Below are 26696 nucleotides of genomic sequence, written 5' to 3' on the forward strand. Positions count from 1 at the left end.
TAGGTTATAATTCTTATAGTGTATATCCCATTTCTGAAAGTGTTCAGTAGTCAACTAGGAGAATACCTAAGTGGCCTCATATATTAAAACCTAAGACTTCAATTATTTAGCCAAATTTCTCGTTCTTAGACACAGCTGGATCGTCTCTGATTGCTTATCACCTTGAGAAGAGTCAGCCTCATACTACGGGGTATCCTGGAGAGATATAATGCACAGAGGTCTATGCATTACTAAGTGTCCCTTTGGATTTTAGGAATGATTTAGGGCAAAGTAATACCTTTTTCTTACCTTCTCTGCACACTGAAACCTGGCCCATAAAAACCTTAAAACACAGAAAGAAGAATCGCTTTAATAGAAAGGAGGTTCATTTCTTTGAAGGCTGGTGTCTACCATCAGAGAATGGAGAAGCATGACTAATTTCCATTGGGATGACCAGGACACTCTGAAGAGAGGAAAGAGGATATTACTGTAACAAAAAGAGAACAACCTTGGTTAATCACCATTGTTTCTGAACATCTATTCCCTCTTTACTAGACATTGAAATTTAGCTAGTGAATAACAGTTTCTAAGAATTATCTATGCTTGATTTAACCTAAACAGTGAATTATGAACTATGAATGCTTTCACTGTATGAAATGTGAATGTTTTTGTCATGGTCATGTTAAGAAACAGCTCAATTCTTGTTGTGCCTCTTAGAAGATCAAATGCTTTCCTCAAGACTTGCAGAGGAAAAAAGCAATGTGTACCTATTTAAGCAGTTTGTAGTCAGAGAAACTCTGCAGATATCCAGACCTGCATTCTGAACAATCCCTTGCGGATTAGACAGTTAGCAGAAACTTAACAGCTTTTAATTTCTTTGAAGTGAGTAGAGATAGTATGTCACTAGTATAATACAGACTATTCTGCAGCTTTATTTTCAGCCTACTTTTTCATTTTCTATCTCCCTGGGCTTTTTACAGTTTGTCTACACTGATCTCTCTCTGAAATGAACTTTTTTTCTTAGGGGTTTTAAGTATGTCTGGAAAGAAGTATGGCTCCTAGAAACGTACTATGTATTGCTGCACCTTACATGCCTTTTAGTACAGAGGATATCTGCTTTGGAGTGCAAATAGGCTGGACCACTCTTCAAAATGAGCCCTCAACTCACTGCAGATAAAACCAATTTTGTCTGATGTCCAGCTTGCCCACAAGAAAGTAGGAGACATCTCAGCTGAAAGGTGATATGTTGAAGAAATCTCATTTCTTAGAGGAACATACTCCAAGCATTACAGGGCTTTCACAGGGCTCTAGAGTTCATCAACCCAATCCATGCACCCTTTTGCCAAAAGAGCCGTGCATTAAATTAACCCCCTGAACAGCTAATGAGATCTGCTTGGACATTATTTTTGTAGACAGTAACTGTGTTCAAGTCTTTCTTTTCATTAAAAGTCTCAAATGTATGATTTACAGTCATGACTGAGATGTAGTGACTTACCTGCAAAAATTCAAGGACAGGTCATAACTAAAAAAACAAAATCAGAATAATTTGGTCATGAAGACTTTTCACATTTTATTTGAAACCAGTGGGCTGTAAATTAATTACCAAACTATTTTACATGGTAGTACTGTCATTTTCTGGTCCTTCACACCAGGACAAAATGAGCAGGTATGTGGCTGAGGGTTCTCACTGGAGCAATTACTTTGGGGTAATGATCACAAGCGAGTCCTTGGCAGAGGTGGCATTACTGGTGGTTCTCTTCTCTGCATAAGACGTTGCTGACCTCACTGAACATAAATACATGTAGGTGGGACATAGAAGGCCTCACACATTAACAGGATAAACAGTGCCAAGCCATGGACTTTGTAAAATTACTCTTATCCCAGAATAAGGGTTTTATTAAGTGCTTTCAGCTTCATTTTCTCCACATGTTTTTGAACCTTCTCTCTGAGCTCGTTGTTTTGGGGTTGAAAATGTCCATCTGGATGGTTGTGCAGGTCTCTGCAAGAAGTTTAAAATGTCATTTGTATTTATAATAGCTGGGGGAGCTACTTAGGAATGCTGACAAAAACAAAGGAAGAGACACACATCATTCCTCTCTTTTTTTAAAATGAACACAGAGGGTATTCCATTACTTATGCAGAATGGAAAATGAATGAAACTGTGAAAAGAACATTCACTTTTGGCTTGTCCAGTTAGTAAAGCTAACCATCTGATAGGTAAACACATACCAGACTGAGTTTTACGTTTTATTTATGAAGGAACATATGCTGCAATGGCCAGAACTAGAGCATCCACATGAAAAACTGATTTGCCTTAAGGATAAAATGCTGAAACGGCTGGAGAGGAGCAATGTGATATCTGTCATCTGGTGAAACACCACCCCACTGATAACAACAAAGAACCTTCCAGTGACAAAAAAAATGGATTGAGGCTTCATTGTTTACTAATAATTCTTCGTTTCCTTCTTTACAAAGCCAAACAAATAGGGAAGGTTTCAACAAGTAAGTATAAATACCCAGAGGTGTTTAATACAGAAAAGCATTTTTATTTTTTAAGGAAACATCTAAAACTTCAAAAAGAAAGATCCTTATGATTATAAAACTACTTACCCAGGAAAAGCACCATCCAACACTGTATCACTGTGGAGAAAAAGGCCACCCTTTAGTTACACAAGCCAGCCCAAATGCCCATGTTCTGACAAGCATAGTGTCATAACATGCAAAAAACAGCACTGAGTCTGACACATTTGTGTTTTTAGAGCAAATTATTTTCAATCAATGCTGTAGTAATCACAATACAGCAATCAATGTTTTGTCAGAGAGCTCATAATATGCAGCACTGTTTTTAAGTTTAATGGCTGACAGTTGCATAGGATTTCAATGTCAATCAAATAATTTCCCTCTAAAATTAAAGAAAATGAGACATTCAAATCTTCTGATAGCTCTGAAAGTTCCAGGCTATTATGCACATCCTGACATCTAAGCCACATCACAATCACTTTAAAGAGGGGGCAAACTGTTGGACATAAAGATTAATTGACTTGCTCCAAGTCACACAAGGTATCTGTGAAAACACAGGGTTAGAACTCAGCACATTCTCCTCTGTTGCTCTGCAACCATGTATCCTACCCATACTGCCTACTGCTAAAGCCCACTGTCCTCAGTGTCCCACTTAAGAGCTCATATACCTCCTTGCATCCTTCCTGCAATATCATATACCCCCAGGCTTCACACAGTTCATCCGCTTCTGCTTCCAGCCCCATAGAACTGCCCCATAGAACTGCGAAATGCTGATCTCAGACCACAGTGGTAATCATCAACACCATCAAAGACCCATTTGTCTCTCAGAGCTTTCCTTGTTCTCAGGTTGCCCCTCAGGGTTTTTCTGCTGAGCTGCAAAATCAGGACATTGGCCTGACAGTACGGGAGGCATAGGGCAGAACTTGGCCCTTACAGTGGTCAGTTCACAACATTTTAGGGAGAAGGTAAATCTATGTTTATGAAGGTAAGCTATTTTACATGCTGTGCTGTATGCCTAAAACACATTGTGTGTTGGTGGAATGTGAAGCTCAGACAGCAGAGAGAAAATGTGACCCACTCCTAGGAAAAGCCTGAGAAAAAAGCACCATGCCAGGGGAGATTCTAAGGGCTTATTGCTCTGCCAGCATTAGTAAATATCTAACAAAAACGGTCACTGAAAATCAAAAGCCACTGGTCCAAGAACACTGAATATCTCTGTAAGGGCAAGAAAAGTGCCAAATTTAGCTCACATTGATAAAACTGAAGTCAAAGAGACATCCAGGCCAGTGTGTCACATTCACAGCTGCTTTCTGCAGTCTAATCCAGAGAATCACATTTGAAGTGCAAATCTGCTCAAAGTACCAGATCTGTATCCCACTTGGGATGGAGCCCCTACATCACCTCAGTATGACTTTCTACGTGATCTGGATGGGATGCTTGTCTTCAGATTCCCTCTCATTCTTCTTCCCTAATTTCAAATGATACCTACCCTTCTCTTTTTGCTGATTTCTCTTTGCCTTCTTCTGATAGTGCTTCCCCAACTTGTGGAAATAGAGCTCTCACCATCTCTGGAGTAAGAATCATTTTGAACTCAGCTTCATCTGTCTCCCTAAAAATTTGCAAGATGAAGAAGAATTGGGCTTTATCCTTTAAAAAGTGGGGTTTAGCCAACAAAAAACAAAAGTACGTTCTATGCAAGAGGGACTTTGTGCTTTTGCCTTGGAGGATCTCTCAGTACAGGTTTAGACACGTTCATACAAGTGGTTAAGACATAATCAATCACACTGAATACAAAATAGAGGAGAAACTTACTGGTCAGTTATGTTCTCCCTGTCTCTCTCAGGTAAGCCATGCAGCATTGGTGGTACATCTCTTGGAAGCATATCTAAACTGTAAGGATCCCTGTGATGGAAATGGTATTAGTTTAAGATGGGCAGATGGCAACTGCACTAAATATTTATATTTTGAAGCTTCACACAGTAGTTGTAGTTACAATGAAAATTATGTACTTTTAAATATTCCTGGAAAATCTGAGTACACCAGAAACTGCTGTGATATGAGGGAACCTGAGCCCGGGAGATGTTAGCTACCAGATGGGTGCAGGTACCCATAATTAAAGGTTTTACCATTCATACTGCTGCAGGGCAGACAGGGTTTGTACCTCCCAGGGTCTTCTAGCACTGAATCAAAAAGCATTCAGGAAAAATGTTATTGAAAGTCCCAACTGTAACTCTCCTTCCAGGGCTAGGTATTTCCTCTACTTATACTGTTCTTCACCCACCCTTCAAGGAGGTCAGTAGGGGTTTTCCCCATCGGCTTTGGATTTCTGAGCAGCAGTTAATTGCACGTGTAGGCTCACTTTTATCTGTGGGACTAGTTACTGGTCAAATGGAGTAACAGACAGCAGAAACTAGTGCAGGATAGAGGCACTGTATGTTCAAATTCCTTCTTACCTAGCTGTTCTACTTGTCAATGTCGGAGTGTTAGAAAAAGTGGAATACACTACTGGTAAGAATCTTCTCCATTCCATTACTCCGCAAATCACTTCCTGAAATGACAGCCATCAGACCTCTAATACATAATGCAGTGGGGACAGAGGCTTGTAGGACAGAGCATCTGACTTCTTGGCTGAGAACTGAATCTGAGGAGCTGCAGTTCTCCATATTTAAAAGATGCTACCTCCACTGCAAGGTCATGAAAATAAAGTAGATGGTAAAAAGAAGGAAAGAGCAGAGAAATACTAAGGGATAAATAAAAGACATGGATAAAGCTGAACAAGAACAAGTTATTCTGACCCATGTACTGACTATTTAGGTGCATGCATAATTCATATTTGAAAATGTCTTCTATCTAGGATGACTCTTCATCTTCCTTTTTCATTCCTTGGAGCAAATTCTCAGCAAGAAGATATCAAGAAGCCAGGTACTTGTACAAGAAACCCAAAGGGCCATACCTTGTGATGCAGAAATTTCTTTTGTGTGACTGGAATACAGGATCCTTTGGGGCATTCCTTGGTAAAGGTATATTTTGGATGAGGACAAAGATGATATTCAATATTTGTTTCAGAATAGGCCAAAGGAGGTAAAAGTGGAACTAATCCTGGTGTGGGGTTCTAAAAACAAAGAAAGGATTATTTTTAAAACCTGTTATGAGCACCATAAAGAATTTAATTGATGAAAATTCAGTTCTTACAATTAATGTAGTCTCCCCAGATTTACACCTTTGTCTCATTGTGACTGTTCTGTTCCGTGTGACCCTTCATTTCCTGTCTCTTGTCATCACAGACCCATAATCTGCCTGGTTTATCCATGTTCTCTGCTGTCTAAAATACAGCAATTTAGGTGTTGTCTCCAGGTTTGGAAGAAAAAACTATTGCCTGATTATTCCAAACTCCATTGCTGATTGTCTGAACAATTTAAAATCCAAGAATGCAAACTGGCCTTGCTGTGGTGGAAGCTAGTGAGCGTTTTGCCAGCTATTTCACTGCACTAGCATCTGTTCCTGAATGAATTCTAACGCTGGGCAGTTTAGGATCGGACTGTGTCTGGTTCTTACACTGACATAACAGAGGGATGAAAGAGATGCATAGAGGATCTCATCAGCAAGTCCGCTGGAGTCCTGGCTGCATGCAGTGAGGGCAAGTCTATGCCATATATGTTATGCCAAGATCACCAGACTAGCACACTAGGCTCTGAGCCATTGAATCTAAGTAATGCTGACAGACAGAGCCACCCAAGTCAGGCACAGTGGCATGCTGGCTTGGAGATGCTGCCATGCACAGCACTTAACTGAGCTATACAGCTGGCTCTTCCTGCTCTGAGACACCTCGGGGACTTTCAGGCTGTAAGGAAATGACTTCTGTAGTTGGTGCCAAGTAGCATAATCTATATGACAATTAAATAACAGAAAAACCTCCCACACATGTGGTTGTAATTTTTTTAATCTCTGTGCCTAATAGTTTGGAAATGTAGTTTTGGTATGCTATGAGAACTATTGGAAACTCTAAGGCAGCAGGATGCATTGTGAGCAAAGAGTTTGACTTCACTTTTCTCAGTTTACCTAAGGATCAGGCAGAACTGCAGTCCCCTAGTTGAACAGAAGGACAAGGCTGCACCTGTTCTATCTACCTGGGCAAGAGCACGAGGTTATAGAAGGACTGAGAAGACAAGATCATGGCTTTTCTTCCAACATCCAAATGGGGGAAGAAATGGAGAAGTGAGGGGCCCCATGGTGTTCCAGGGAATCCTGGGATCAGTGACCAATTATGGAGTGTGAGACTGGAAGGGTCTCCAGTTCTCTGCCATCATTGGCAACTTTGCCTTATCATCCCCTGCCCTAAACAGATCAAATTCCATTGTAGAGTGAAGCCATGCCCCTCTCTGTGGGCTGAGCTCTGTGACTCCTACCTACCAGGGCCTGCACCTGGAAGGATTACTCTCACTCTGGGTAGTTTTATATACCAATCTGAGTAAGAAAATTGCGCACCAATTCCACATCAGGCTTCTGATAGAACAAACAACTTTTCCCCTTCTTTCTTAGGTTCTTTGTGGTAGTCAACTCCTACTTACAAAAATGCGAAGTGGGTTGCTCTCTGTAGGGTGGACCAAAGCTTGGGGAGGAACCAGTTTTAAGAGGCTGATATTCCTTTCTTCTACATCTTCTGGAGATGGTTTGTAAAAATCCATCCTCTGGGAGACCAGGTTAAGTTGCCCCTCAGGAGAAGCAACTACTTGAATCAACTCATCCTTGAAAAACACAGACATCAAAGGTTTTCAGGGTGTAGTAAGCTTTTTGGTATAAAATGTCAAGACAAAACTAAACAAATAATGTAGAAATGTAGGGTGGAGAGTGACTTCAGCCAAGTTTGTATTTGAGATGATTCATTACCTGGGCTCCCTGCCTCAGTGGTCGGGAAAGTTTTCGAGGCTTGTAACTTGTGGCCGCATAGTGTGTATCAAATGGTTGATACTTCATAATGCTGGAATGCTGAGGAACCTAAGTGCAAAGAAAAAAAATGTGCTGCAGGAGACGACAATAATCACTTTGATTAACTCATAGATCATCACAGACACATCACGTCTCTGTGGTAAAAGATACTTGGATCACTATTCTGGAACATGGTATATGAACAAAACTTCAAGAACCCATACTTCACCAGGAGAAGCTGAATGTGTGCATAAAGGAATATTTCCATTCTTTTCTATGAAAGAGCATGGATTTAATGGTTTCTTGATCAAATATACTGTACTTAATGGAGTGGAGAAAAGCTGTGTTAAGTAATATACATAACACTGACAGATGAACCAATGCGTAATAAGGGGAAAAGACACTACAAGAAAGCTTCTAGACTTCTACACCACCTGAAAAAAAAGAAGGTGGACATTGAGCCAAAATCTGCATTGACTCAAACTTAAGGAAATATTTTTACTGGGATGGGGTGCAGAATTTGAACTTTTGCTATGCAAAAATTGGAGAGAAAAGGGTTTAGAAGTCAGGAGGAAAAAAAAAAAGTTTCTGTACTCACAAAGTTGAAAAAACATTACTTATTTCAAGAAGGAGAAGTTCCCATTTCCTATACAGGAATGAAGGAACTAAGCATGAAGAACAGGATGCCAAATAAACAGAAGACTTCCATTACTTTGTAAAAGGAAGGACCCTTTTACAATGTCGCTTTTATAAAACTGTAAAACCAAAGGAAAAACTGTGTAGTGTGCAGGGCTTGCAGTATCATCATTCATAGAAGGATTTTTGTTGCTTGAGTTATTATAATTTTGGCTGAGGTGATTCACCTCTCTGTCTGGAGGGGACTATTGCCAACTATAAGCTTGTTACTTATGGAAACAGGTGAGATTTGTTTTTAATAAAAGCATGCTAATCATACAGCCATATTAAGGCAACATTTCTACTGAGCTACACACTGGGGCCACTGAATCAGGCAGAAAACGCGTCCAACTGGATTTCTGGAAGAAAATCATGATACAGTTGAGGGAGCTGTACTGACTTACCTTCAAATCATAAAAAGGAAGAATGTGTCTGACTGTCACATCTACAGATTCGATAGGAACTAGGCCAAGAGCATCAGGTGCCTGAAAGAATACAGTATTTAAAACTCAGTAATACGGTGGGCACTTTGTTTTGCATTGGCAGCAATCCATCATCACAGCTACTTGAAAATATATGGAAATAATTATGCAAACATTTTGTTTGATATTTCTCCGGTCCTTTCTTGGACTTCAGCATTTCAGGGTTTTTTCATTTCTTTTATTCTGCAAAATCATCGATGTTAGCTAACTCTGGTCGTTAATGTATTAATCAGAACTTTAAAATGCAATTAAGACAATGCAAAGATTTTAATTTTTTTACTGCTTTCAGCAGTACCCTCAAAAAATCTGAAGTCCTGAATTAATTTGTCAGAACCCCAGAGCACCAATCACATTGTGAAATTTTAACAAAGGCAGTACTGGGTCTTGGGCCAGTGTCTTCAACAAAATTCTGCCTTGAGTGTTACCATTTCAGTTACTATACTTACCAAGTCACGGTGCAATTCATGGGAACTGTAAAATGGGAATTCAAAAGGCAATATACGATCTTCAGATATGCTGGAAGAAAAGCCCTCACATTTTTCACTCTTCTTTTGTTTGCTGAAACTCCTGCTTTCTGTCATGAATGGAAAGCAAATATTAAGATTTTGTAATATATCTTAATACACCATTTCAGAAATAGAATCAAGACGTATTTAACATCTTCCTAAGACAGATGTGTCTAGTAATTTTTAAGGTAATATTTCTTAAAGGCTTTGAATGCCTTATCTACAAGATAACAGGCACAATACCTTGACTAGCAGACAGATCTAATTTCCCCTTTTCTAAAAGGACATTACAGCCTATTCATTCCAGCATGGTTCTCTAACTCATTCCGCTCAGCCAGGCAGAAACAAGTCGGAAGGCCTCTCTTACACTAACTGCCATTCACCTTCTACCAGAAGCATCTCTGCAGGTCCTGCATACTAGGAATTACAAGTGCCAACTTGCAGAGGCAGGAAAAGGCCTGACATGCAAAGGTGCTTCAGCAGTTGTCAAATGGTGTGTGTACAAGGGAGTGGGAAATAAGAGACACAAATTCTCTTTTGTCCCCAGTGTACCCAACTGTGACTTCCATCCAAGGTCAGTTTCATTCTATGACTGTTAAAGAACAAGTGACTCTTCCAGGCCAGCACTTCCATCTCACTGAAAAGTGACTGCTTGAAAGCACTTGTATGAGAAACCAATAAGGAGGAAAACTCAACCCAGTACAGGCCACCTAGCCATGTATCTCATGCTTCCTACTGTCTCATTTCACTGAGTTCAGATATCTTGCCTTCATCATACTGAGGTGTCTTTCCATCTTCCACCCCCCCATGCAATAAGCTCCTCTTAACCTATGACTCGAACCTCTTGGGCTCCACCTGATCTGTTTACCCACCTCTCTGTTTTTCATATAGTCCCATCTGCCCTCTCATTGTTCCTCAGCTCTTTAAGTTGAATCACAGAAGTTATTCCAGCAGGGTTGGAAGGGACCTTTAAAGATCTAGTTCCAGGGGCAGAGACATACCTATCACTAGACCAGGTTGCTCAAAGCCCCATCCAATCTGACCTTGAACACTTCCAATGATGGACCATCCATAACTTCTGCCCTATTATTAAGCAGATAAGTCATAAGGTTTCTAAGAAGAGTTAATCACATTTTTAAAATCTGGTAAATAATGTGCATGAAAAACAGATGTATTTTGAGTACAGCCATTCCTACCTGTTGTGATAGAACAAGAAGTAACAGTTTTAAACTAAAAGAGGGTAGATTCGGACTAGAGATAAGGAAGAAATTTTTTACGATAAGGGTGGTGAAACACTGGCACAGGTTGCCCAGAGAGGTGGTAGATGCCCCATCCCTGGGAACATTCAAGGTCAGGTTGGCTGGGGCTCTGAGCAAGCTGATCTAGTGACAGATATGTCCCTGCCCCTGGAACTAGTTGGAACTAGATCTTTAAAGGTCCCTTCCATAGATGTCCCTGCTCGTTGCAGGGGGGTTCAAATTGGCAACCTTTAAAGGTCCCTTCCACCCCAAAACTATTCTATGATTCTACCTTGTCACACTTCTCTTTTTTGCTGGAAGACTCCTTTGTAAGAACTCTGTCTTTACCTTTATATGTAATGCACCTGACACACTGCAGTACAACCTGAATTATCATAATTCATGGACAAATACCAACTTGTTCTTCTACTCCTTACCAGAGACAGAGCCTTCCTCCAAACCTCTGGCTTCTTTGGTTAGCCCACGGAATAGAAGCAGTAAACGATTTAGCCGAATCTGAATCACAATCTGAGAGAATGATTTTAAAGTTTATAATTAAGCCAAACACTCTAAGTATAGTCAGAGAAATATACATACATTACAACTGTATTTATTCTACAGAGCTGACTTAGACATCTCTATTTCAGAATTTTTACTATTGTTTTCTGTTCAGGAGGGAGAAAATGGGGAAGCAGAGATGAAGAATGGATCTCAACTCTGCAGTGCCATTACACAACAAAACCAGTCCAAACCATTTAGTTTTACAGGTCAGACTTCTTTTGGCTAGATCCTTCAGCTGTATCTACTGGTATATACAGATTTAACAATGGGTAAACAGTCAGTTGATCAGGGTCATATGAATACTTGGGGCTCTGTGAATGAGAAGAATAAGTAGTAACCTGCACTGTGCAATTTGCCTAGCACCACATATCGCAGGGTAACGATGAAAAATCCTAGGTTTTAATACTGGAAGGGTCCATTTAGCCACCTCTTTATTTGTGCAATACAGGAAAGAGCATTTCATTTCAGGACCTACGTATCGAGCCTAATACTGTGAATGGATTGGAGAAGAGTATCTAAACTAAATACTAGGAGAGCATGAAATTTCCATATTGCTTGCTACATTTAGATTTACTGGGAAAAGAGCCATGAAGATGCATAATAATATTTAAACCCAATGAGATAAGTGATTTTACTGGTTAGTCTTTATCTTCCACATTGGAAGGGATCTTAGAAGGTCCTAGTCCAACCTCGTGCTCCAAGCAAGGTCAGTGATGAGATCAGACCAGGTTGCTCAGGGCTTTATCCCGTCTGGTCTTGGAAACATCCAAGGATGTAGACTGTACAGCCTCTCTGGGCAACCTGCTCCAATGATTGACTGTCCTCATGGTGAAAAAGGCTTTCCTTATACATGGTCTATGCCTCTCTTATTTGAATTTATGACCATTGTTTCCCATGTTCCCACCATGCACCATTGCAATGATTCTGGCTCCATCACAAATAATGTCCTCGGACATGTTGGAAGGTGCTGCTCCCTCCCTCCACTTTCCCTCTCCAGGCTGAGTAAGTGCGTCCTGACAAAGTCTCCTCACAGAATGAGTGCTCCAGACCCTGACCATCTTGGTGGCTCTACACTGATGATCCAGCTTATTGATGTGTTTCATGACTGGGATGCCAAAACTGGGCACAGTATTCTATATGCATTTTGAAATCTTCTCTTTTTTGTGCAGAAATATTTTTTACTTTTTAAAAAACCCTAAATTTATCTGCATTTGCTCCGTATTGATTGCAATACTAAGCACCAGCAGAACCACCAGCAAATGCAAAACTTACTCCAGATCCTTACTTCCTGGTGAATTAGGGATGTATTTATCAAACTATCAAATCCCTAGCTAGCTGTGAAGACTCTTTATGTGCTAGTTTGCCTGTTCTTTTGTGCTATTTCCAAGGCATCGTGCCATCACACTGCATTCTGGTTGTTCACGTTACCTTGTATGCTGCTTGTTGGAATTTCCTCAGCATCCTGTTTCTGTTGTCCCAAGTGTCATTACGGAGCAAGTCAAATGTGGGATGGACACCTGGATGCTGCATGGTATTTTTTTAAAAAAATAGAAAAGAAAAAGGACATCCCTTTTACAACTATACAAGGGAGGAATTTCCTCCAGCCCAAGCCAATACCTGGCCTGAATCCATATGTTATTTCTGAACACTGGAATTAAGTCAAGTGAAAACGTTTGCAGTATTGGCATTTAACCAGAAGCCTTTACTGTAGGGCTTAATGGGAGGTAATCACCAAATATTTGCAGATACAGTATGGGGAATGCAGAGATAATGTAGCATGGTCTGCATCCACACAAATGAAAACCACACACTATGATTTAACTGCAAGACTGTTGTGGTTTAACACTGGCCGGCAACCAAGCCCCACCCAGCCGCTCACTCACTCCCCCCACAGTGGGATGGGGGAGAGGATCGGAAGAGTGAAAGTGAGAAAACTTGTGGGTTGCCATAAAGACAGTGTAATAGGTAAAGCATAAGCTGTGTACACAAGCAAAGCAAAATGAGGAACTCATTCACTACTTCCCATGGGCAGACCGGTGTTCAGCCATCTCCAGGAAAGCAGGGCTCCATCATGCATAATGGTTTCTTGGGAAGACAAACACTGTAATGCTGAATGCCTCACCCTGCCCCTTCTCCCAGCTTATATGTACTCAGCATGACATCATATGGTATGGGATATCCCTTTGGCTAGTTCGAGTCAGCTGTCCTGGCTATGTCCCCTCCCAGTTTCCCAGTTGTGCCTCTCCAACCCTCTGACTGGCAGGGTCTGAGAAACTGAAGAGTTCTTGCCTTAGTATAAACATTACCTAGCAACAACCAAAAGGGTCAATGTGCTACCAGCATTGTTCTCACACCAAAGCTAAAACACGACACTGCACCAGCCACTAAGAAGAAAATTAACTTTGCCTCAGCCAAAACCAGGACAAATACGTGGGCAGTCAGACAGTGGGATGAATGGACTAGGTCTCTATTGATTACACACTTCATCCTGCACAGATGTCAAGTTGGGACATAGCTGTAGGGGCTCAGACCAGGGGCCCAGCAAAACCAGTATCCTGTGTCTCCAATAATGGCCGATAGCACATACTACAGAAGGGCAAAAGGCTGGGGTAAACTTAAGAATGATAATTTCTCAGAATAACCTCATCACATGTAGTGAGGTCTGGCTCTGGACATACTTGAGGCAGAGGTGATGTCTCTAATGCCTTAAATTGTTGGAACACTCTTTGAACACAAGTAAATCTCTTTCTTGATGCATTAATCTCTTCTCCAGTTTTAAACCAATGTAACAGAAGAATGTGGCACTATGCATTAATCTCTTCTCCAGTTTTAAACCAATGTAACAGAAGAATGTGGCACTAGAAGGAATTCCAGCAAACCCAGAGTACAATATCTCTCAACAGGATGACAGCTGCTTAACCAACATTTAGATTAGGAAGGTTATCAGAACACCAGCTCCACACAACACCATGCCATGCCTCACCAAACAATTTTCAACACTTTGTAACAGGTGTATAACAACAGACCAACTCCCACAGCTATTATGTTCCTCAAGAAGGCAGCAGTTCATATTGTTAACATTCAAAGTTCCTTTAGTAGCTCAATAATCCTAGGAAATGGATCTTAGGAAGTACCTTACACCACAGAGAAGGACAAAAAAATCTAAATACCAGAAAGGCTCCTGTCAATCTGAGCTGCAAGTAAAGGTTGCAAATCTTGTGATATGCTTAACCTTAGGTTTAGGCATGAGAAAACTACTCCCGAGAGACCTTTCAGAAGCAAGCAATATGAATCTCAGGTTAGGCCTGCAGATTTCCACTTGTCTCTCATATTAGATCAGAACATCAGAAGCTAAGTTGTAGCACAATGCTTGCCCTACTGTACTAAAAGTAAAATGGGAAATAAGACACTAACACGGAAATAGGAATATTAGGAGGAAAAGTATTCAGTGTCAAATATTTACTTAGTTAGCTTAGTAGGTGATAATAACATATAGCAGGCAATAAAAACACATAAACAAACCTGGTCAACAGGGCGGATAACACGTCTGAAAGCAACTTCTACTTCATTCCTCTGAAACTCCTGTTCTATGATAGGATCTCCTCTTTGGATCTAATTTGTCGCCAGGATGAACAATCACATTAGTACAAAACATTTAGTGAATTTTTTCCTCCCTTACAATTAGTGAAATAGTGGAGCTCATTTACAATGTAACATTTGCAGGGAGCTTGACAAAACAGACTTCATTCCCTTCTAGGGAGTGATTATTGCAAGCCCTGAGCAAGTCAAACAAAGTAAAATAATGTCTTTTTGGGTCTGAGTTTCAACCAGATCTCTGCCCTAATGAAACACAGTTTGCTTTGCATAGCCAGAATCAGCAAGAGAGGGGTTACAGAACCAACAGCATAAGTTAGCACCTGAACAAATCTTCCCAGATGACAGCGCTACAGAAATTTCCTGCAGCTTTCCCATGTTCTGTGAACAACTCTGTCATGGTTTCCAGTGGTGCCAGCTCAATCTGTTCATGTGTGAAACAGTTTACTACTGATATCAGTTCACCTCTTTGAGATCCTCTCAAAGTGTTCAGGCATGCTGGATGAATACCAGTGCTTCTTTTCATCGTGCCTCTTCCATCCCAGTCCTCCTTACCTATGGTTTAATTTCCTGGGTACCATTACGTCTTAAACAAAGACCTTGGGGTTATTCTGCAGGGCAAAAGTCCCATGATTTTCATGGACTGAGATTTTAGTTAATACAATGGAAGACAGACCAGTTAAAGGTCTCCAGGACAACCACTTCCAGGCTGTATAACATAGTGGCTGCTTGAGCAAATAAATGATGGAGGGATAATAAATACTCTGTGAGGCCTCATGACATTCAAGGTGAACAAACTGACAGCATGAGCAAAAAATACACCTCGGTCAGAAATGCATGGGGGCAACTGTGAAACCAACCAGAGATCTCCACAGCCCCTATGGCCAACAGGTAAGTAAATAAATGTTTTTAAACAAAGCTAACATACATCTGATTTAGTGATACAACAATCTCACAATTTAGATCCTTTTTTTGCTGACTTCCTCCTTTGTTAGTATTAAATACAATGTTTAAATTAATTCACAGTGCCTAATTCAATGTATAAATCAAGCCTTTACCCTATCTATAAATAATTTTACTCCCATAAACAGCTCCTTGGAAGTCAGTGGGATGTCAGAAGCTACCTGAATGTCCAGAAGGCAGGATAAGAGGGACAAACCCCACCTGTCCCTGAGGGCTGTGCCATACGGGGAGAAATATTTCCTGCCACCAGGTATTGCTGCTGTCACCCTCATGGAACATGACCCACAGTCTGGGGTGACTGGAGGAAACCAAAGAGAGGGAGGGCAAAGGTGTAGAACAACCTGATCAATTATTTCCCCATGGCTCTGTGTGAGGGTAATGACTGGGTTTAGCTTTTGGTTGTGAGCAATTCAGGACATTAGCTCTTCAGAGAGGTACAATAGAAACAGAAGATTGGATGCTGCCATGATGCTGACACTTACACTCCAAAGCTGCACTGTGATGCAGCTGGGTGCAAATCTGCTAGGTTGGGCAAATATCTCGTTACATTTCCATTAATAACTTATCCTCTCCATCTACCTCCAAGATAAAACCACCTCAGAAACAGTGATACACAGGCATAATAAAGATATAACTGCAGTAAGAAGTACAGCTAGTATAGGTTTGCACTGATGTATAAAGAAAAACTGAAGACACAGAGAGCTCAATACAATTCACTAGTGCACTGTGTAGTCTGAAAATATAAATTTGATTTTAGATTTATAGAAAAAACAACAAAGACTAACCTTGTACTGCTCTTCTTCCCTCCGTCGGTTTTCAAGAATCTCTTTTTTAAATTCCAGAGACATTGGATCTTTGCCTTTATGAACTTGCCTGCATTTACAGTGGAGGCAAGAAAAACGCTTTACTTAATGCACAGTTTGCTTTATTTAAAGACTAACAGACTTACTACCCTCTTCCTAAGGCATCTAGAGGTCTGTAACATTCAGCATAAAGGTAGATCTCTGGATTGCAAATGAAATCACAGTGTGCTTACAGACACAATTTAAGTGTTTTGCTTTAGGCCGTTTGATGTATATGTGCACTTCTGTTCACTCCATTACACATTTTAGCCTTGATTTATTGCCAACCATGATAAAAGCTTCCCTTGCCCTCAAGGCCACAAGATGAGATGCCTGAGAATAAGGTTAGGTGAACAAGGTTTTCAGCAGGTTTCTTTCTGAATGTAACCATTATACAATCAAAGACCTCATTGGGTACTAGTATGGATCACTACTGAGACTGCTTTTAGGCAGAAGAGAAAAAAATGGAAGTAAACCAACAGTAACTTAGCTGTAAACCAGAACCATCAGGATATGAAATGGCAGAATTATGCATTAGTGGATATTGCATACATCACTCATAGAGGCCTTAGTTAAGCAAACCCCAGTGTTGTTAATGTGGTTAACTAACACTTACCACTTCAGATAATTTGCTGCTTCTTCCTGAATATTTTGTTTGACTTTTAAGTGAAATATGGCTTCCTTCATCTGTCTTGTTTTTATCCCTTCAGTGCCTTGGCAAAGAGCTGCAGGAATATCAGAAAGCCATATCACACATCAGACTAAATTGAATTTTTATTTGGGAAATCCACCCATTACGATAACTGAATTCATTAATACATAAAGCTAAGGTGAGACTTCTTACAGGACTACAATGACATCACCTCAGCAATTCTGAAGCTGAGTTCCTCACCAGAAACCTACAAATAACGCTAAAGACCAAGTTTATGCTGCTTAATTACATTACCTTCTTTCAAGTCCTTAAACTTCAATTTGCCTGGTTCCTGATTCAAAACAGTAGCTACAGCATATGGATTTGACAAGTCTGTGGGGAATCTCAGATTCTGGTATTCAATTTCCTATGAGATATAAATTAATAGGAAGAAATAGAAACATGAAAGATTTTCAGCCCAGAAAAGTACTTGTGTGTATTTATCTCTTCACACCTTTACTTTCCGAATAGGACTCGAACGTGGTTGGCTGAATTGGTCTCTTCTCCACACCACAGATTTTCCTGCAGACACAGCTTTTTTCTCTGGACGACTTCGTTGTTTGTCAAAATGTTCTTTTCTAGATGTCAAAAGGACAGATATTGCTCTTGTAAGTACTCTGTAAATGGCATATAAGTCTAGTACATGCATTTACATCCCCTTTAGATATAGAAGGAGACTGGAAATTTCTCTCCCATATTACAACTGGAATCAAACTTTCTAATCTTTAGAGTTCAAAAAAATTAGATACAGCCCAAAAGATCTTACTGCTCAAAACCCCCTGTATCTTGCAAGACCTCAGCAATAATTATAACATAGAGCAGGCATAATGGAAGCTGAGGATGCTCAACACTTCTTTAAGGACATGTAATTTCTCATTACTTTTATTTTGGTACAGTTTCACTTCACATAGATTAAGGGCGTTCTGAGCAAATGATGTAAGAAAGCAGGTACATGTATTAACAGTTGAAACACATTACTGTATTTTAAATCTCCATAGATACAAATGCTTAAAATGATTCCAGCAAAATGGCACTAAATCCATGAAATTTTTTAGCATTGGGCAAAAATACTCAAAGGCCTGTCAGCCACACATACATTAGACCCAGATGCGGTGTTGATGTTCCTGTGAATACACAAATATAGGGTTTTGAATGAAACTGTGAAATCCGTAACTGCATTGTCATTTGTGCTGTTCCATACTCAAGTGGGGAGTATTTCACAGTTACTTCCACTTTCCCATTGCCTGGAATGATTCCTGTGATTAGAGGAGAAAACCAGTAAGAGTCCATCTAATGTTAGGTCACTTAAGTATGCTGAAATTGATTCTGGACTACATTTTTTTAAAACAATATTAACGTTTGAATGGATGGCAGCAGGCCTGGAAAATATTTCAAATCTCAAAGTGTCTTTCAAGAAATATCCATTGCCAGATAATGGAAGGTATTTTGCAACAGCAGAGAGATTTGACAGTGAAACTATAATATTTCCTACTGTTATGAAAATTGTTGCCTGTTTATATCTAGAAACTCTTCACTTGCATCTGCCAGTCTTAAATCTCTGGCACTTCCTGCTTTCATGAGCAAAACATTATAAACATATTCCTCTGTGCTCTTCCAAGCTGGGGGAATCATCTGGATTTGATGCGCTACCTGTCACTACTTGGTCTTATTTCCTTATTACCTATTCCATTATTTTTTCAACCACTTTAACCACCCTTCGTATCCCTAAACATTAAGTGCAATCCCAGGATATAGGCCCTGATGCATTTCTGCAACAAGGAATTTATTCAGATCATCAGAAATACTAATTTCTCATATCTGTAAAGTGACCATTGCCTGGTTTTCTGCATCCTGCAGTTAAAACCAGTTAGTTTCATCGTTGGGTTGGTTTTTTTTGTGTGTGTGTAATTTGTTAGATTATTTCATCACTATCTCAGAGCACAATGGCCTGAACAGGAGCTGAAACTTCTTAGTCCTTTTCAGATGGCCTTCAGCTCCTCAGAGTTTCTAGCTACCAAAGTTTCTGACTTAGTTTTTACTGGGTTAATGTTTTTTTTCTGTAATATTTTTGTTCTCCATACTCCCAATAACTAAGCCAACTTAGAAAGCATGAATTAGTTCCAGCTGCTTTGTCTATGACTGTGCAAAACCCCAAAAACTTCCTGATGAATTTTACTTCTCCCTAGTTACACTAATTTGTTCCTTTCCTCCCTTGATATATCAAAACTTCTTTAAGCACAAAGTAAGAAGGAATATTATCCTGAAAGAATGTCACAAAATAAGGCAGCAGCATAGTTTATCTTTGTGATCCACACATCTGATTGACGGAATCCAACTACTTACTACCCCTGAAGAATGAAAATCCGTCTGACAAGACAGGGCAAATTCATACCATTGTACATACAGGAACAACAGCAACTTTTTTTGAAGTGCATAAATAATCAAAGTTTAAATTCCAGTGTCACAAATGGCGCTAAGCACCAGTTCTGTGAAGATTTTTGTTTATTTAGATCTTTATGTATTTTCATGGGACTGACCAGAGTGCCAAAGTGAATTATTCAGCCAGGTCTCAGTCACTTCGGTATTTTTGTCAGAACACCTGAAAACTTACATGCTCCTGCTAGCACCTGGCAAATTTGTTACATAAGATAGCAACTGACCTGCAAACAGTTACATCTGCCTCAAGACAGAGCCCTTTCCAACATGAGGCATGAAAATAGCTGAGCATACTGCAGCCAAAAGTCCCTGCCTCTTGTAAAGCCCATAGACAGAGATCTAGAATGAATCTAATATCCACTGCTGTGCCATGAAACACCTGCAGCAGTGTGTTTTGTGCCCATCACTGTAACAGTTCTTGAAGCAACAGACATAATTCCATCAAATTCTTCTAGACCATGAGGGAAGACAGGTATAGGGATATGTTTGATAGAACAGAGGTCATTTTTATTTCCTCTGTGCCCCCAGTCAAGCAACATGATGCATACCTATTCCACAAAGATATCTGTTCCTTTAATGGGGCAGAAGCCAGACACTCCATGGGGAAAGCTGTGATAAAGAGGTGAGTGCTGAGCTTCCTGTCTCTCTCCTTTCCAAAGGCTGCACCAGCAAAGACAGAAGACAAATGCTGGATGGACGGTTTTGGATGTCCCATATTTTGCCAGAGGTTGGTAGCTGGGCATTGACAAAAGAAATCTACCAGCCACAGAAGGCTATTTGCCATGAGGCTGTACGTGACTAATATTTATCAGCCTGCATTTACCTGGAAACACTCTGAGGCAAAGGCTTTTTCTGTACAGCACTGAATACACTATCACAAGTAAGTACACTTAATAAATACAGATTTAACATTTAAAATAAGTTCAATCTACCAAATGTTGGCTGGACAGTGAAGGCTTTGTGGGGCTGAATAAAATCAATGTGGAATTCAAAATCTATTGGACAGCTGCACTGCAACGGGATAACATACTCCTTACTGAAAAGAGAGAAAGGAAGAAATAAATTAATGAAACTACAGTTGATCATCAATTACAAGCTGAACAATTATATTATACACAACATGCACTGAATTTATCTGTGTTCAGAGGGATGGGTTACTTATTTATGTGAAAATAGTCATTCCTCGTTTTTCCAAAAGAGCAAAATATTTCAGATCTTTCACTCAGTGATGAAATAAGAGCTAAATCTTGATTTGAATGCTGGATATTTTACATCTTGACTTACTTTGTCTTACCCATACATAATCTGATTACAGAAAAAATTATAAAATTTAGATTTTAGAAGTTAGTTATATGTATCCTCAAATTCTTACAAACTGCAGTACCTAGCTAGTACAAACAATCCAAACTGGAGCAACAAGTACAGAACCAGAAATCAGCCTTCTCCATGGCCGTCTTTGTGAAAGACGATGAGGAAAGACTATGCAGTCTTCAAAAGTGTTGAAAACTCCAACACATCAGAATGACCAGGCTTTAACCACTGTGGAAATAAAGATACCACGGCCTGATTTTCATAAAAGCTCTTTATGTCTCACACAGGTTGTGTGAGGGTATTAGCACATATCTTTTCAAGCTGTCTTACTTTTGTATGTATCTATTTTCATGTACCAAATTGAAACACAATTGTAACACCATATATCATCCTACAAATCAAGACCAGTTTACCCAGGCTTATTTCTGTTCTTTGTAAACTGGCTGAAATCCTATCCTACTGATTAGCAAAGTATGCATGTTACACACAGTGTTTCTTTGGAAAGCACATTTTGAAATGCTTAAGGAAATGATAACAGCAAAGTCCTTTTTTCTCTCCCTTAATATGACCTGTTCATAAAGAAGATGTAACAGCAGACTGGGGAGGCAATTTGTTTTAGGGGACAGTGCAGCTTGTACAGTAGCCAAAGTGCTTTAAAAACAATTATGTCACCTGTTGCCTGATGGACCTTCTGTACCTAAGGAAAAAGCTGAGTGGTAAAATATAGGTCTTATCTGACATTTATGGAAGTAAAAGGCAGTTCTTCCATTGACTTCAGTGGGCTATGGACTGAGCTCATAGTACCCTGGGTTCTGCACAGTACCATGTATTCAGAGAGCTTTAATTTTTTAGGAAATTTTTTAATAGCCTAATGATGAAAAATACTAGTAAAAATTAAGGTTTGAAACCATCAGTTTTCTTTCCAGGAACTCCTCCAAATTCCCTCAGGGGCATCTCTGAGCATCCCTGTTGTGCTGAAATTTTTTCCTATTATTTAAAATTGTCTTTTGTATTCTTTCTAATCTCTTCTCTGTATTCTGAGAGTATGAAAATTCTGTATATTTCAGCACTTGTTACAAAAATGGAGCAAATAAAGAGAATTACATCATGCCTAGAGGCACCCAAAAAATCAGGAGTTATGTTCAGTCCTGTGAGAAAGCTGTAACATCAATTCTAATGGACTCACTAGAGTTTAACAGATTAAAGGATACTAGAAAAGCAAATAAACAAAACCACACAAATGTTCATTCTACAATTCTGGGATCATATTACTGCAGAATTTTGCATTTTCCTTGTACGTGCCTTGCCTATTCATATTTCTGTGCTTCAGTAAAACTAATGAGTTGCTTCCAACTGACAAGCTAAGACAAAATCCAGCTGCTAAGAACTTCAGTTCCTAGAATTCACTCAAATCTTTACACTAACACAGATCACCATAATTACAACTAATATAGTCTATATACTACAGGACTAGACCCTAATCAACAGGATCTCCCTTCTCCTTTTCCCCTCCCCATTTCCTATTCACAATTATTACCGATAACTTCATGAAAACAGTTTTACATCTACGCAACAGAGCAAGATGAAGTCTGTGCCATTTAGAGCTCCACATCAGAAGATTTCAATATTTTTAAATAGAAGAAGCGAGTCTAATGACTAATCAATCTGTGGACTGAGGTTAGGTATTTGCTATCACTTATATCTACCATATCTTCATTTCCAGAATGCTTCATCTTGAAAGGAAGATTCATTCACTTAGGACTTAATAATGCTAAAAGGACATAGCACTTGGGAGTGTACAGATTATGGACAGCAGCCATACTGCTTCACCATATGATGAATCAAGTGAGTCAGCAGCAACTTAGACTGAAAACACAGTTCCATCTATGTATATGTTTAGTTTGCACAGCATTTATTTTCCTGTGAACAAGTGCCTGAAACAGTTCGTATATAGAATTATTTTGCAGTCCAGATGGCAGCTGACTTCCTTAAAGCTTCCAATATGTTAAGCTGTACTTAAGGAATTTTAGGAATCAGATTTTTCAGATTTTGTGCATGTCTCACAAAATGTGGACAAATGTCTATCCTTAACTCACCTCTGACCAACTGATACATCAGACAGATTTATAAATGATGGAAATTCTACAACATTCACAGCAGGGTAAGCATGCACAGGAACAATGAATGTATCATCTCCCTGCAGAAAAAAGGGAGATAAATATTTGTTTCTTACATTGAATAAATATGGAAAGAAAATGTTTCTGTAGTAGTTGGCCAGTAAGTGGGCACAAAACATCTTCAAGATCATCACCGTGTTGCACCTCAGGATATTGATATTCTACATCCTTTCAGTATCCATCTGTCTTTCCATACTTTCAGCAGCTCTCTAGAGCTCCTCAAAGCCTGCTCAGCTAAGACATTACATCAGAGTTGCACAAAGATTGATCTACTGGCAAAGAATAACAGAATAAGGAAGATATTTTAGCCACAGCTCCAGGACATTTACAGAGAGAAAAATGTTAAATGCTCAAAATGAAATTATCCAATCCAGACTTACTGGGAATAAATCCATGTGGCTCTAGGAGATTAACTGTACCTTTACTTTATCACTGTCATCATGTCCCAATAGTTGCTTCATTCCATTACAAATGTAAATATATTTTATAATAAATCCTCACCTGACAGTGAATTCGGATGCAGTCATAGTAATAGCACCACTCATCAGGACAAAAGTCAACAGTAACCACATATGAAAAGCCAGGGACAAGCCGGTGCTAGAAAATGACCCAAAATAAAACAGATGGCCTGTAAAAGCCACTTATGTGACACAAAACTGGTGCTGCATGCAAAAAGCAGTGTGAAGGCTTTCTGACACTTACTGTTTTGTTGTATTTGATCTGAAAATACTTTGTCTGGGGTGGTATTATGTGAAGGTTTGTTACATCACCAGAAATATTTATCAGCTTCTGTAGAACAAAAGAAAGCCAAGACCACAAAACACTTTACAATGTAAGAGGTCAGTTGAGAATGCCAACTGTACATTTTGTAAGATCATTTTTTGTAAGTAATAATTTTTACTTCAGTAAAAATAATTCTGAATATGCTCTGAATTTAAAAGAAATGTATGTAAACTTTGCATTCTGATTTTTTATTCATTGGAACCAATGACAATTCCTTAGGAATAACAGTTTTGCTAAAGAAGATACTACTGTAAGACGCTGCTGCTGAATCAAATTCTGGTCCTGTTTTGTTTATGTGCAAAAGGAACAAAAAATGAAACAACTTATTGACTTTGCTTTTACAGAGGTATGAAACAACAGAAATTATGTAATATTCCATGGTTTTGTTTTGGATCACAAAGCAACAAACCTTTGGATGTGACAGTTCAGCCTGCAGAGCCTCCTGCTTCTTGTTTACTTTCATTATATCTGGAGAACCTAGTCCACCATAATCACCCAACCACTGCCTCAAAACACCACATGCGTAAAGAAGGCAGACAAAGGGAAAACAGAGAGAAGGAAATATCCAAACTATTCACAAGGAAAGACAATTAAACCTATGCACCAAGTTTCTTTCCTTAGATTAAATTGCTTTTGGCAGAAAGCCAGAGGTGCTTTCAAAATTTTCCCGCCAGTGAACATGTTTGCAGACCCAGTGACAGCCCAAGTACATTTTGAAAACAATCTCTTATGGAGTTAAAGCATGCATCCTTCATTTATGACATGCAAGTCACATATCATTAACACTGCTCACAGACACAGGAAACAGAAAGGTAGAGCAGAGGCCGCAAAGGACAGTGATGTACACAGCATGGTACCCGTCTCTTTTGTTACCACAGGGCCACTGATTTTGAGTGCTGCTTTTTGGAGGACTCCATAGAGCGAAAGGCCTCATGACCACAAGCAGTCTACTCAGCTTCTGTTGTCCTCTTATGACCCCCAAGAGGATCCCTGCTCTGACACTTACCAGTATCTGTCGATGACATTTTCCAACTTCATACCCTCCATAGTGTAACACAGCAGGCTCAGCTTGTATAACCTTGCTCTTCTGAAGTTCTGAATAAATCTCTACAGAGACAGATAATAAAACAGGGAGAAAAGGAGACCAGGTGAAATACACATGATGATTGTTACTTACATTGACTAAATATATTTACCTTGTACCCAATGCATTATAGAGGAAAAAAATGAGACAGAGATTACTTCTCCTGTTAAGGGGGCATGACTTTTTAGATGGAAAGTTAAGGCAGCATCTACTATCCCAGCTGAGCCATGATCCTGTTGCCAGTTTATGTCTTGGCGTCACAGCTTCAACAAGCCACCCCAAAACTTGAGTCAGCCCAAATGAGTCAGCCAGGATCAGTACAACCACTATTTTCTTTCCTGACTCCTCTTCTACAATTTGGGCTCACAGGAAGACACAATTTAAGCAACAGGATGGGCATTTTGCTTGCAAGTTGCAAAGAAAAATAATAGCAAAGTGCCTCCTAGGATTGCTCTAAGGTGGGGGAACAGTCAGAAGGCAGAAACTTACTGGATTCCAGCAGGTGATTGGGGACAGCATGTCTTTTTTTAGGTTGCTCCACTAGGCTGCCCAGAAGGACACCGGGTATTTTCTTGAAGGATTTCTTAGCGATTGTGATTTCTGTGGAGGCTGATTGAACTACATCCATGTTAGAACAGAAATGAGAGTCTGAATGGTACTAAAATTCTTCAGCACCTGGGGTCAGATCAAAATAACAATGATCAAAATGCCTTCCCTTGCACTGGTAACATCTGTTGCCTAATACTGCCTAAAAACATTTAGGAGCAGGAGTTATTTTTCTTCCGACTGAAGTAGATTACTGTGTGTGTGGTAAGTACAAGGACAGAGTGATTCCAGGAAACCCTTTTCCCATTGTAAGCCCTAGCACTTAGCCATGTTCATCTGTTCTAAGGCTTACTGGGGGCATTTGGCTTTCAGCACTGTGTAAAACACCTCTCCCTTCCTGTCTTCCAGCACAGAGAAGAGAAGGCTCTTATGATAATTCCACTATGATTTCTGCAGAGATGTTCTTCTAATCTCTCCTGACTGTTTGGGTTGTTAACTTGCAGACGTATTTCTAGTTTTTAAATATTAATAAGAGGGATAAGAAAATTGGCATGTGAATCTTTTGTTTGGATAGCATCATCTGGGGTATTTGTTTAGTGAAGATAACTGTAAACTCAGAAGGCCATAGGTATTATAGATCCTGTGTTAAGTAAGCACAGTTATCAGAACATAAACTTCTCTAATGACAAGTGCAAATATTACATAATAAGGACACCAGACACAATCCATCCACAAAAATTATCTTCATAAATACAGCACATAGTCCTTGGCTCTCCTATGAACTGGAGAACTGCATGGAGAAAAAGACAAGATACTTTTGGAAAAAGTACTGAGTTCAAAAGCCATGCTGGGTTTTTCTCAACCATCAAGAAGTGGGTTGAAAACCCTTCATTTTGTATTTGTTCTTCATGAACGGGAAGATGGGTGTGCAGCTCGGGATGGTGCCACATTAGTATCAGTGCACTGCTGAACCCACCCAATGCTAGAGAATATAGACTCCTCCTGCCAGGCTCCGGTCACAAGGCACCTTCCTGCTCCTGGAGCAGTGCCACAAAGGCTGATTAGCTGCTCAGACAACAGAATTCCACTGTGTGATCCACACTGTGGCAGCACTTGAAGATTCAACAGTTCCAAAATTGAATTGTTAATACCAGCAGTGGTATTGTGCTTTCTTTGTCATTTTAACACTTTCATACTGGCTTGAAAGACCTTAAAGGGCCCCAATCTAAAATTAACACTGATCAATAAAAGTTGGAGGGAGGAAAGGAAGAAGAGAGCACCAAAGCAATGCCCAACATAACCAAATCAGGACTTTTGAGGACTAAAGAGGTCCATCTCCCCCCATTACATTTTTTGGTCTCATCTCTGGTATTTGTCTGATT

At 39.7% G+C, this 26696-nt stretch overlaps 1 protein-coding gene across 2 annotated transcripts; it reads right to left on the minus strand.

Moving 5' to 3' along the window:
• Positions 1 to 336: 336 nt before the first annotated feature.
• CFAP221 (cilia and flagella associated protein 221) lies at positions 337 to 25396 on the minus strand (the record flags this gene model as incomplete). 2 transcript variants are annotated; one of them, XM_080398234.1, is made up of 25 exons in its annotated part: positions 337 to 466; positions 1475 to 1501; positions 2590 to 2619; positions 3989 to 4108; positions 4312 to 4401; positions 4953 to 5047; positions 5453 to 5611; positions 7068 to 7244; positions 7387 to 7494; positions 8505 to 8585; positions 9029 to 9156; positions 10764 to 10854; positions 12316 to 12411; positions 14410 to 14499; positions 16230 to 16317; positions 16903 to 17011; positions 17233 to 17344; positions 17432 to 17555; positions 18074 to 18233; positions 20346 to 20449; positions 22821 to 22921; positions 23403 to 23498; positions 23604 to 23690; positions 24691 to 24791; positions 25258 to 25396. In XM_080398234.1, 25 exons carry the CDS (start codon positions 25394 to 25396, stop codon positions 349 to 351), a joined length of 2631 nt encoding a protein of 876 aa, XP_080254360.1. In that variant the 3' UTR covers positions 337 to 348. The 2 variants fall into 2 exon arrangements, with proteins under 2 accessions (XP_080254360.1, XP_080254361.1); XM_080398235.1 differs by having other exon boundaries at positions 349 to 1978.
• Between the last annotated feature and the right edge of the window lie 1300 nt (positions 25397 to 26696).

The sequence above is a fragment of the Falco punctatus genome, assembly GCF_963210335.1.
Source record: "Falco punctatus genome assembly, chromosome: 8".
NCBI classification, from domain to species: domain Eukaryota; kingdom Metazoa; phylum Chordata; class Aves; order Falconiformes; family Falconidae; genus Falco; species Falco punctatus.